Here is a 13,545-nt window from a genome sequence, read left to right as displayed (position 1 = left end):
CTGTCTAAGGGGCCAAGATATTAACTGGTAAATTCCATAGCAAAGCAGATACTAAAGTCCATTTTCCAAACACAAACCTGTTTTCCTAAAAGTACCCTGTATTGTTAGCAGATGCGCTGCTGACAGCACAGCTGGAATGTCTACAGACTCCAGACTGATGCATATTAGGAATTTTCACTAAGACTACCACACACACCCTTCTCAGCTCCCTCACCGAGGCTGCCCAGCCAAGGCACGTTCAGCTCACTGAAGCACCACAGGAAGACAGTGCCTACCTCAGCACAAGCTACTCTGCTTGGATGGGCGTTACACGGGATGTGCAAAAACCTGCCTGTATTGCACAAGGCTACACAGCATATACACAATATAGGAGAAAAGCCTATAAGGTCAAGATGAGATCATTACCTTTAAAAAACCATGGATTATATTTTATACCATTTTTCCACAGAATAAAAAGGTACAGCTAAAACCACTTCCTTCCACAAGACATTCTCCTCCCCCACAATACAGCTTAACAGACAAGAATAGAGAAATTCTAGGTAGCACCAAAATTACACACTGCACATGTGGACCAGCATAAAAAAGCATAAATCAAATGTACTGTACTGCCTTTACAAGCAATAGAAGCAATAAATCCAAAGAATATCCTCACTATTGTAAAACCACTATGATTTCCTATTTAAAAAAAAAACAACACAAAACCCCCCAAAGGATAAAAAAACCAAAATAACCACAAAAATAAATTATAAAATTCAGATATATTTCTTTTGATTCATGTAAATAAAAGACACATGCAATAATATACCCCAAAAAGCTTTAGAAGCAGAACTAGCTCTTCATTCCACTGAAATTTTCTCCTAGTTTAGCACACCTGCTGCCTTTCAGCTGGTTTAAGATTATTCTTTTTTTTCAAAGCTTCACACGGTTCTCATCAAAATCCAATCATTGCATTTAGACATCAATCTTAGCGAATGCATGACTGAATGTTAAAAATCAAATTCTTTCTGAAGGAGATGTCACTTTTATATTATTAAATAAGTGTTCACAAAGTTTTCAGTTTACTTGTGTGTTCAGATGGATATGTAAATGAATGTAATTAATGCTATAGCTTTCAAATCATGAATATTTATAAAGAGAAAATTACTGTAGCTGTCATTCCCATAGGATATTCAGCTGCTAAGCTTTAAAAAAATCTTACACAATGAAAAAAAACTGACAATAAAGTAAATATGGTTGAAAGCAGGCTAATTTTCATTTCTACCAAATCTATATGGAGTGATTTTATGCAAAAATTTATATTTTTCTTTACAAAGGGATTTTAAAATCATATAAAACTGATTACAGAATTAGTTTCATTTCCCAGGAACAGCTGGACTGCACTGGGATGATATTTCTCTTCATGAACAGATATCTTTCATTTCGTCAATACACTTAACTTACTGTTAATATAGCATTCACTTAGGATAAGGTCTAATAAAAGACTGTTCCTTATAAACTAAATAAAATAAAATTATTTTGTTTTGTGAATGTAGAATAAGATGACAATATAATGTATTACTTCAAGAGTGTGAAAAGAGTATATTCTGTTGTAGTGATGAGTGAAACTTTTATCAGTGAGCTTGTTTTAAAAGAGTGCCAAGCTACAAAGATAGTTCTGAAAAGTAAAATACGTCAGTATTTTTTTCTACTCAGACAGGTGAGTACTAAGACACTGATTAAAACCAAAACTGGCAGTGGAATGTCGTTACCAAACTTCATCAAAAATACTTAATAGCCTGGATAAACGTTGTATCCACATTTCTGGGTCATTCCCTTCCATCATTCTTGTCATCAGGAATCCATAGGAAGACCGTTAGCACGAAGTAGGTTTTGGACATGTATTGGCTCAGATATGCTTAACTGCCTAAGGACAACCAAGCACAACAGAGCAGTAACACAAAGAACAGAGCAGACACTGTGTTTCAGACTAATTTGTTTGAAAGAGAACCAAATTATTAAATTCAGCTCTAGTAACAGTAACTAAAACAATGTAAGTTAAACACCTGCATAACATTTGGTCCTAAATCTTTAGTTCTTACAGCTAAACTGTAATGAGCCACTGAGGTAAGAAACAATTTATATTCAACATCCAACTGCACAGCCTGGAACTCCTATGCTGTACTATACATGTGTAATGTTTATTAAGGAAACTATGATAAAAGCAAAGCTAGCAAACATAAAGTTCTGGTGAAATAAAGAGTTGACATTCTATTGCAATATTTTTCATCTTCTAATTCTACCCTTTTAATCAATCCCAAAATATTTGAAGTTCCCTTCTAGTGTCTAGATCAGATAGCCAACAAGTACAGTAAAACTCAATTATCATTTTAGATAAATGGGTAAGCCAATAATTTCATCCCATTTTTCAAAAAAGAACACATTTATAAGCTTTGCATTTAATACTCGTATTTTTTACTACCTGTATTGAGTTTGTGAGGCAAAGTCAGGGGCAGGGGATACAGAGGCAGCTTCTGTGAGAAGCTGCTAGAAGCTTCCCTCATGTTGACAGAGCCAATGCCAACTGGCTCCAGGACAGACCCGCCGCTGGCCAAGGCCGTGTCCATCAGTGTCAGTGGTAACACCTCTGGGATAACGTGTTTAAGAAGGCGGAAAAAAACCCTGTGCAATGGCAGCTGGAGAGAGCAGTGAGAACATGTGAGAGAAACAACTCTGCAGGTACAAAGGTCACTGAAGGAGCAGGAGGACGTGCTGCAGGCACTGGAGTAGAGATTCCCCTGCAGCCTGTGGCGCACGGTGAGACAGCTGTGCCCCTGCGGCCCATCAACGTCCACAGTGGAGCAGAGATCCACCTGCAGACCCTGTAGGACCCCACACAGGAACGTGTGGATGCACCCCAAGGAGCCTGTGAGCGCATGGAGGACCCACGCAAATCTATTCCTGAAAGACTGCACCACGTGGAAGGGACCCACACTGGAGGAGTTTTTGACCAACTGGGGTCCATGGGAAGGACTCATTTTGGAGAAGTTCATGGAGAGCTATGTCCTGTGAAAAGCCTTCTCAGGAGTGAACAAATGCATTCACGGTAAGGAATCCAAGTATCTATACATGCTCATATCTAAGCAGGCCATTCTGACATCTCATACCTTGTTTAGACACATACAGTGTCTAACAGCCTGCCCCATTTCTATCCTTACAGCAATACACACAGCATGTTTCACTTGTCAGGAATCTGTTTAAAGTGCATTATTCCTATTTTTCATTTGCAAGTACATGCTAACATTCACTCTGTTTCAATTATTTTTTTCTTCTACCCACCTGCCTCTGGAGTTCTGCCAGGTTGTAAGGTAATGCACCTTCAGCCAGTGGTGCTATTCTCTCAATATCTGCCAAAGTTAAGCGCCTTTACACAAGGCAGAGAAAAGCAAATTACGATTAGATAAAGCATCAAACATATTCAGTACAGTATTCCTGGCCACACCCCACAAGCCACATCTGAGTTTCAAAAAAGACACTTGTCACTTGAATGCACACCTAAGAACTCTGCTACACTGCACTAAAGTGTGCTGGGAGATGAAGGGAGCACAGATTATTCAGAAGATGAGTTCTTCATCACTAGTAATAAGAAATATAATACACAAATTAAACTATTTCTAGCTATTTCTACCTAAGATTTTGCATGTATTAAAGATCTACACGAAACATCAACCAGTGCATTGTAGCCTTTTAGGAGTACTGTATTTTGCTACTTGATATGTGTACCTATAATACAACAATTAATAATTGTGCTTGACATACACAACTCGCTTACAAAACCCATGCACACAACAAAATCAGTTTACGTTGAATAAATTACTGTAACAAAATATAATGGAACACAAAACCTTTTCAAATTAAGACAAATATAAGAGGCCACACAGGAAACACAAAAATGATGATTGCAAAATGATAAAATTCATGATTATGTTACCCAGTAACACTGTATAAATCCGTAAGTTGGTAGAGAATATCTATTTCCAGTGGTGTAATTTGTCCAAAGTGGATTGCAGAGTGTGTAAATTCCTCTGGATTTAAAAGGGAAAGAGAAATACAATAATTGTGTTATTTATCGAATTTCCTCTTTGAATTCTTTCAAGTAACTTTAATATCATAAAAATGAAGTCTATCACCAAGAAGCAAAATCCAAAAAGCAAAGGGAAAAGGCATCTTTAGGAGAACATCTATCCTGAAACAGGCCTTCCCAACACAGATCAAGTCTGACTCCACAACTCTGATTTATGATAAATATTCACCAAAGACAACAAAAATCCTCAAATTAGCAAGCTTAATAAAATGACACCCACAATTTGTGATTCTTGCTTCTGAAGTTCTGCAAAACAGAACAGAACAGAATAATGGTCCATTATTCACAACTTTAAGGACAACTGACTCATCTATTCCCATCACGTCCAGACTTCTTCCTCTGCTAGCTCTGAATGAGCCCAAGCTTAGGTATTCATCTGGTGAAATTACACAACATGTTCATGACATAATTGGCAACTTGCAGTTAACAAGTCTGAGCAGTGAAAACACAGCAGCCTTTTTTCTCAATACAAATCCAAGCAAGATGTATTTATGCCTCTGTACCAAAAAACATCGCTAGGCAGTTTGTTAGCACAATTTGGAGAACGAGGAAAGACATTTTATGCTTTCCTCTAGGGAAAAATATGCAGAGCATATAAGCTAAACAAAGAAGAAGAAAAAAAATAAAAAGAACTTGGCATGCTTTTGCCATACAATGGTTTGGCGGATCTCATCCACACAAGTAGTAAAATTGGTGGTAAAATCTGTCATAAAATGGCTACAAAAGCAGTCTGCTTATGTATGTGGCAAGACTGAAATATGGCAACCTTTCACATGCACAGCCATTTGTTATATACTAACTGGCATAATCTATGTATAAAACTACTCAGATTCTCAACCCATTCCACTACATTCCCTAGGAACTTCCTACATCTAAGCAACAATGCATCTCTTTCAAGGAGCTGTAAAATCCTCAGTATTATACTGACTTGCAGTTACTCATTCAAACTAGTAAGGCCAACACAACTCCTGCCAGAATCTTCTCCTTACTGAGCTAATTGAAAGTACTTACTACCCTGTGAGGATGAAAATCACCCACAGCTAAAAAAACACTTTCCCAGTGGCAATAACCTCACTTCTGACTCACCTTAAACCATCTTCATCACCAATTACAAAATGGACAGAATTAAAAAATTAATAAAATGTAGGAAATATACCTTACCTTTTGTGACTTCAACATCTCTTCTTGTACCTGCTATATTACTGTATATCTTCCTAACAAGATCCATGTTATTCAAAAGGGCATTAAATGCATTGAAAAAGGAGAAGCTGACCTGATGTGAAACAGTCCCACCAGCTACCTTTAAAAATTAAATGAAAACAGTTAAGTGCCTTAAGCACTTTTACATCATCTTATTACAATTACAGAAACATTCATTTCAGCAAATTATGAAAGAATTAAAGATATCTTTCTATTCCTTTAACTTTAAGATATTTTAATAGAAACATGAGGGGAGAATTATTAGACAGGATACTATTTTTGTGGTAAGGATTAAACACTAGGAAACAATTAGGAAATAATCATATAAGTAGATTATTATTCAAGTTATCTGATAGACACATTAAAAGTGTCACTGAGTAATTTTCTAAAACAGAAATGCATGCAAATGCAAATTCCTTTAGATAAAGGGACTGACTTCTTGTATCACATACACCAATGACCATTTACTTCAAAGTCCAAAGTTAGTAGATACTATAAATTTTATGGAAGACAATATGCCTTATGAGTAAGACAAGGCAAGATTTATAGGTAAGATAGTAAGATAAGAATGATTACTTCATCTTTTATATAAATTTCATTCTTATGTAATTTTCATACTACATATTTTCAGATTATAACTTCTATGTCATTACTTTACCTACAGATCTTGCCAAACTATCAGAGCTGTAACCATTCTACCTCTAGAATCTACAAACTGATTTTCCAAATTCTGATCTGAAAAAGAAAAGAATGCAAGAGTACATAAAAGGACAAAACTGTAAGTAGTCTCCAGCTCCTGAGATGTCATATACAGAAATATAAAAACTGGATGCTTTTGCCCTAGATGACTTCCATTGGATTTGGTGATTTTAAGGGTCTTTTCCTTTATGGTTCTACAATTCTATGATTCCTCCTGCACCAAGTCATTTGCCCTGCTCTAGTGAAAAGTAAAGCAGACTAACTCAAACTGCTTCCAATGGCACTTTAGACATGTAAACCAGATTGCCAACCTTTTCACTACTGCAGCCAAGGAATGCTGCTATGTTTCCCCTGTCCACTCTATTACAAAGCTGATACTCTAGCACCAAGGCAGCGAGTGATAAACAGGTAGAAGACAAAGTCAGAGAGAAGCAGTGCTATCTTCAAACATCACAGCTACTAAACACTGAATTCAAGGCACTTTTTGTTAATACTTACTGAAACTAAATTTTCTTCTACAAATGGAGTTAGCATATGGGAGCGAATGGTAACCATGATTTCATTGAAGTCCAGCCCAGTTATCAGACCACTTTTATTTTTGTCCTTCAATGCAAAGGCTTGTCTTGCATGTTCTGACTGCAGCTCCTAGAATGAATATTCAGAGATAGCAGATTAGAAGCAAATTCTGCAACTCACTGTTCACAAAACTTTCACTAATTTCATATTCTTATGCTCCAATAGGTCTGGGCATATAGACAATAGCACAACTACAGTTTAAAACTTCAAGGCCAGCTCAACTAAAATAAGAAGTCTGCATACTGATTCTATCCACAAATTCATTCCTCTGTCAAAGAAAAGCCTCGATTTAACTATAAGGAAATATGTACTTTCACTAAATCATTTGAGAAATGAACTTCACACACCCATGTCCTGTCTGCTATCTATTCCTAATTAAATACTTAACTGCTAGAAAAACAGAATTCTAATACTGATCTTGAAGATGCAAAGTGAGCTGATCTCTCACACATGCAAGATGAAGTATGACTGGGCTATTATATACTAACTCATTGGAAAGTACTTGAAAATAAACAGGAGAACAGTGAAAATTATATAATATGGATTTAGATTGCCCCAAACAGCTATCTCCCATAATGTCACAAATCGTTACTCATTTCAGACAATTTAAAACTCCTATACAGACTGTAAAAACCTTCATACAAAGATCACTGTGGTAACCTAACCTCAAGATAATAATGATAGTTGCAAATTCTATGTCCAGAAAAAGTTGTTTCCTTCTATTCAAGCAAACAATAAAGCACATTCAGCTGTCATTCAGACCTCTAGAAGCTGCCAAAAAAATAACCACATTCTGACAGACAGTAAGAAGAGGGCAAACCATCTAGCTTCTATCACCTTTACAGTAATTTCTCAGCTCTCATAACCTCATGATCAAGGTTTTCTAGATCAGGGTACAACAAACTTGCTCTGATCCAAGTCTCAAACCCTAAAAGATGGTGTTAGACCAAATGAGAAAAACAATTGTATCTAAAAGGAAGCATAAAAATATCCAGTTTGTGTACATACTGAAATTACTGCAACCCATACCAGTCTGCCCTACTAAGGGTTTTTATCATATGATGACAATAAGAAGCTACTGTATCTTACATGGCAGTATCTTGGGGAAAAAAATCATAAACCCAGAATAGGTATTTATCACTCTGCTCTGAGTTCCCAACAAACCATTTTGGAAGCAGGTGCAGAGGAGGGCCATAAAAATGACAGCGGACTGCAGCACCTCCATTATGAGAAAAGGCTCGGAGCTGGGGCTGTTTGGCCTGGAGAGGAAAAGAAAACAGAAGGCTCCTGGGAGACCTTATTGCAGCCTTTCAATACTTACAGGCGGCTTGTAAGAAAGATGGCGACACGGGTTTTTAGTAGGGCCTGCTGTGACAGGACAAGGGGTAATGACTTTAAACCAAATGGGGTGGTAAAGCAATGCAACAGGTTGCCCAGAGAGGTGGTAAATGCTTCATCCCTAGAAACACTCAAGGTCAGGTTGAACAGAGCTCTGAGCAACCTGATCTAGTTGAAGACATCCCTGCAGATTTCAGGGGGGTTGGACTAGATGACCTTTGAAGGTCCCTTACAACCCAAAATATTCTGTGATCCTATGAGGTATTTTTATCTTGGACAATAATTACAGATTACGTCAAAGCACATCTATCACTCCTTACTTTTAAGACACTACATACAAAACTTTTATTGCATGAAGGGAGCTCTATAAGTGCATAATCTATTTTTCTTCATGTCTACTAGACAGGCAGTTGTAAGTTACATCACAAGGTGGTCATTGTATGTTACTTTATGGAATTCAGTGCAATTACCAACAACTCTGTGAGCTTCTTTTCCATTAATTACAGTATAAATTTCTGCTACTTTGCTCTTTCTCTATCCTTTTTACATGACATTTTCCTTTTCTTCCTTCTAGTATAATGTTCAATTCATAATATGTTTTAACTGTAACTTTTTGGCTTAGCATAAAGCTCAGTTCAAGAAGTGAAATTCTTTAAAGCCCAATCCCTAAAGGGTAGTTCAGCAACATCTCAGGAAATCAGATTTATCTCCTGCAAGCTGGCTGCATTTAAGACTGAACTCCCAGTATATGTGTGGTAGCATGCATGCCAGTGAAGAGAAAAAAAGTGGTAAGTATTAGAATGTTTATAAAACTAAAAGAAATGCTACATAACCTAAAACCTCTATAGGGGAGATTTATCGTCAGTAACAACTGGCTATATTAAGGACGCTAACTGTCTCTTGTAGAGTTTAGTTTTGCTATTAAATGCCTATGACAGAAAAAGTAGACCCTCAACCCAGTTTAAGAACAATCAGTAAAATAGTGAACTTCATAAACAGTATGTTTTGTCCCATTCTTTTAAAGGATGGTATTCAAGTTAAAGCACATTGAGTACACACTGCTTACAAAACTGGTAGAGAGAAATAACAGTTCATCATTAACTGCCAGGATTAGTATCAGATAAGGATTATCACTACCAGAATAAACTCAAAATTTAAAATGGTATTAGTGTATTATTAAAAGTTAAATGAATCTCAGTTCCAACTTTGGAACAAGGTTAGCAACTGACCTGAAGAAACTGAGTGAACTCTGAATAGTTAAGATGCTTCTTCCTGTTATGTCCAAAATGCAGTCGAATAAACTCACAGTCCCAGTTGAACGGGATTTGAAGATGAGTAACAGTTTGTTCAAATATTTCTTTGACATTTGCTTTGGGGAGGGAAAAACAAGAGGTGAGCCCTGGGGTACAGTAAATCTACAAACATTCCAGGAAGGATACAAAAGTTAAGATTCCAGCAGCTGTTTAAGAAGTGTTTTAGCTGGTTAAGAATAATTGCTAACCGAACCTTTACAGACCTGTAAAAGAACACATTTGAGACACAACATGATACTTTTTGTATTATTGCATAAAACCTTGGAGTGAGTGTTTTACTTAGTTTTAATTAAGAAGCAATTTCCCTCATACATGACAAATAAAAGCTATTTTGCATTCTGATATAAAAATCAATAGTGGTTCTCTGTCTCTGCCAGGAGTCAAATTAAGCCCTTTATCAAGAGCACGAATACCTGCACTACGATCTCAGGCAATATTTTTCATACTAGGTATGGTTTGATTGAAACTTGATTATTACAATCACACTGTCTGAATATGGCTATTGAAGATAGGTATAAGAAATGACATCTAAAACATATCATTAACTCAGCAGAAAGCACGTTATTAGATGCTTTTGATAAGGCCTTAGCACAAAAATCAAATCCTATAAAACATAATTGGTAGTCTCAGTTATTAAAATGTTTTAAGATAAGTGAAGATAGAGATGCTCTCTTTTAAATAAAGAAAAAACCTGCCATTTCAGATTATGGAATTCTCCACATGTATACTGTACAACTGAAATCTCAATGCTAAACATATCATCTGAATTCAGTCAAAAACCTCATCTGAAAAACAGCATGCATTATTCATACACAGCATTGCCATGCTGTAAAACAAGCCTGTTTTTTGTGCAGATTATCAAACACATGAACTGTATAACAGGACATCTACCCATACCACAGGAACACTTGAAAATTTCCCTCACAGTACCTGAGGTGGTTTATCAACCTAGAATCTGCTAACAACCAAAATAAAATGTGGCATACAGTTTAAATTTGAGACTAAATACAAAATGTTTTAGCTGATAACACGCCTCTTCTTTTGTATGTTTAAACAGTTTTGCTGAAAGACAAAATGCAATGAGAAGAACCTTAATTATCATTTGATAACTCTACCAAGACCTATTTACTTGAAGTAAATGTATGCTTTTTCTATGCTAAAGGACTACTTGATTCATTCATTGTTTCAATTCTGTAGTCTTTCTACTAGTTCTAGATCAAATCTAGGAAATCCACTGTATGGTTTAACTCTTCAGTGAGGAAAGGAAGGGAAGGAAATGTCCAGAATATATGTGTCAAAACAGGGGTGTACAAAGTAGGATTCTTTCGTTAGATCACTTCCTTCAGTTAGACTGAGATTACATATTCAAATGGCAGATTATGGCCAGTGATTTAACCCTTACAAAAAGGTCAAACACAAGAGTCAAAACCCTACAGTTTAAACCAGTTTCCACTGCAAGGTAGGCTAAAGGATTTCTTAGGGTCAATAAGAAACCTAAAAACTACTCTGACTATTTGTAACTGTTTACTCGTACCTACTCATCAGTATCAATATACAAGGTGAGGGTTAAGAAAAAACGAGAGAAAGCACCAAATACATAGTGCTCAACTATTTTATTTTGCCATACTTCCTTTGGAAATTCTGTCTGCAATAGAGTTTTACATCATTGTTTCAGATCAAGGAATCAAGGTATGCACGTTTAAATTCCCTACTTACCACTAATTCACTGCAGCTTTTGGCCAAGCTAGAGTCTCCATGTACTACAAACACAAACAGGTCAGTGCAGGTCATTATGGAGCCTGAAAAATGGCAATGAACTGTGAACAGAGGAGAAGACAGGCCTGCTTCACTGGATCTATTGGCTTGGCTACTAATGTACAAACAAGGGTGCCACCTGGCTATTACCTACATATATGTAAAACTGACATCTAATACACACTGAGCTCCCCTAATGAAAACTTAGAAAAGAATGTGCTGAAGCAGCCAGAAAATTTAAATCGTATTTTCACTTGTTTCCAGTAGTTGCTTCTCTTAACCTTAGAGAAAGGTAAAAAAAAGTCTCTTTTTTCTTTAGAAATTTTATTTTCTTATCCATCCATGTTCACAGAGACATATTTTTCAAATGTTTTTCGTGAGACTTAAGCCCCTGATGTTCTCATAACTCTCAAGCATTTAACTGTATATACTTCAAAAACAATCAATTTCCTACACTCAATCTTTTTCTTCATAAAAACATTTACAACTACTCATCAACATATCTCAAGATTCTTCAGCACATAAAAATAATAGTTAAATTAATTAATAAATTTATATTCAATAGTTGAGTGTATTGGTACTTGATGAATTCCAGAAATGCCTTACTAGCTTTAATAAACGGTATCCAAACTAGCTTGTTGCTTCTCTGAAAACTGAGGTGCCTTATCCATTTCTCTTTCCCAGTCAATCCCTCTCACATGCAATAACGTATTCTGCATATATTACAATAGTCTCGGTTTGAACATATGCTCTTGTACATTAACACTTAATTAATTCCATGTTGGCTTGGTTTATGAAATGTCTGTGGCACAGAGGCAAAGCTGTGCACTAGTGCTGAAAAATCACCAAACCACAGAATGGTTTGAGTCAGAAGGAACCTTAAAGATCCCCTAGTTCCAGCCCCTCCGACATGGGCAGGGACACCTTCCACTAGACCAGGTTGCTCAGAGCTCCATCCAACCTGACCTTGAGCACTTCCAGGGAGGGGGCATCCACAGCTTCTTTGGGAAACCTATGCCAGTGCCTCACCACCCTCACAGTAAAGTAACTGACCCCGTCAAACCCATGGAAACATTACATACAATTTTCCAAAGCCACCTGAGATTCTCACACACCTCTTGGTAGGTGCTAAAACTTACTAGATATACCCAAGAGCAGGGGGGCTTTCTTCACAATATATCAACAATACCTTTATAATCCATTTCTGTTGGCTCTTCTATTATATTAATGGAAACAGCCATTGCCACAGCCACACATCACAACTTGTGATGAGAAGGAGCAAACAGCCAATGCAAACATTGCAGAAATTATACACATGTGATCATCAGCTACACTTTCACCACTGAATTATCATCAAATGTTTAATTTTTAATTTTTTTTTTCACAGTAGAAGCAAAGCACTGACAACAAAGAAAACAAGCAACATTAAGGTACAGATGCTAGCTTTGCTTTTTTTTTTTTTTTTTTCATCTTCCTCAGTCAAAACCTAGTAATGCTTCTAAATTAAGATAAACTACACGTGTTTCAAATTTCCAACAGAGCTATTCTGCAGGGGGCAAACAGCAAATTATTTTTCAAGCCTTTCATTTTAGTTTGACATTTTACAGAATGCATTCAGTGTCCCTGTCAATACATGTTGCTCATTTACTAATGTCTTCTACTCTTTGCTCACCTTTCTGCAGTGGAATTCTTTCCTACTGAGCTGATAACTTTCTTTCCAGGCTTATAGTAATGCATTTTCTTTTCAGATAGGCATACAAGTCAGCAGCCTGATGACATACTCAACTTACCATGAGCCCCAGGAACAATAAACCTACTACTCTAGTGTACTAGTACATTACCTCCAAGGCGACACACATTCTCTCAAGATTGCTTCAGAATTTCCCCACCCAATCATTTTAAACAAATTATAGATGCCTGGAGCAGCTATCTGCAGGCAGCACACACATGACTGGCTCAACTTCCATCAAGCACTGTTACCTATCAGGCTCAGAAAAATGATACAAAACCCCAAAGATTCTAGGCAATAATCAATGTCATATACGGAGGAAGAATACTTTAAATTATAAACACTATGATGTCTCATTGGTGGCCCATTGTGGGGGTGAGCTCAATACTTCAAGTAAACCTTGAAGCAGTACCTATTATTTATTTTGACTTATCAGCTCCCCAAGAAGCAGAGTGGAAAGCTCATACAGTTCTAGTGCCATCAACCTGTTAACAGTTTGCCATTCCCATGCACCAGTGATAAAAATGCAATCAGACTTGTTAGGGGCACAAAAAGACGGAAGTGGTAAGTTTTAAGCAGCAGCATAAGTATGGTAAAGATTTGTTGTTTAACAAGGTTGTTTTGGGTTTTTTAAAATCTGTCTACTCCGTAATCCACTGTCCAATTTGTACATAATTCAGGCCTAAGGTACATAATTAATTTTAACATTTACATGTTGCTATTTTTCACTACTTCTGCTAACAGTATGTTTTCACTTTGAAGCACAAAATAGGGAACCACAGTTAAAGGCAGAAAGATATTTTTGTAGCACCTGA

The 13,545-nt window shown here is 36.7% G+C and overlaps 1 protein-coding gene across 1 annotated transcript in view; it reads right to left on the bottom strand.

The window, feature by feature from the left end:
• SLC25A12 (solute carrier family 25 member 12) overlaps positions 1 to 13,545 on the bottom strand; it is a 46,642-nt gene that overhangs the window by 18,838 nt on the left and 14,259 nt on the right. The window contains exons 5-9 of the mRNA XM_069020674.1: positions 9,163 to 9,302; positions 6,518 to 6,664; positions 5,282 to 5,420; positions 3,968 to 4,061; positions 3,316 to 3,400 (exon numbers count right to left, since the gene is read on the bottom strand). Of these exons, the coding sequence (XP_068876775.1) occupies positions 3,316 to 3,400; positions 3,968 to 4,061; positions 5,282 to 5,420; positions 6,518 to 6,664; positions 9,163 to 9,302 (605 nt within the window). The remainder of the gene's footprint in view (positions 1 to 3,315; positions 3,401 to 3,967; positions 4,062 to 5,281; positions 5,421 to 6,517; positions 6,665 to 9,162; positions 9,303 to 13,545) is intronic.

The sequence above is a fragment of the Aphelocoma coerulescens genome, chromosome 7 (assembly GCF_041296385.1).
Source record: "Aphelocoma coerulescens isolate FSJ_1873_10779 chromosome 7, UR_Acoe_1.0, whole genome shotgun sequence".
NCBI classification, from domain to species: domain Eukaryota; kingdom Metazoa; phylum Chordata; class Aves; order Passeriformes; family Corvidae; genus Aphelocoma; species Aphelocoma coerulescens.
The sequence above is the reverse complement of the archived record's forward strand: the minus strand, read 5'-3'. Positions and strand labels throughout refer to the sequence as shown.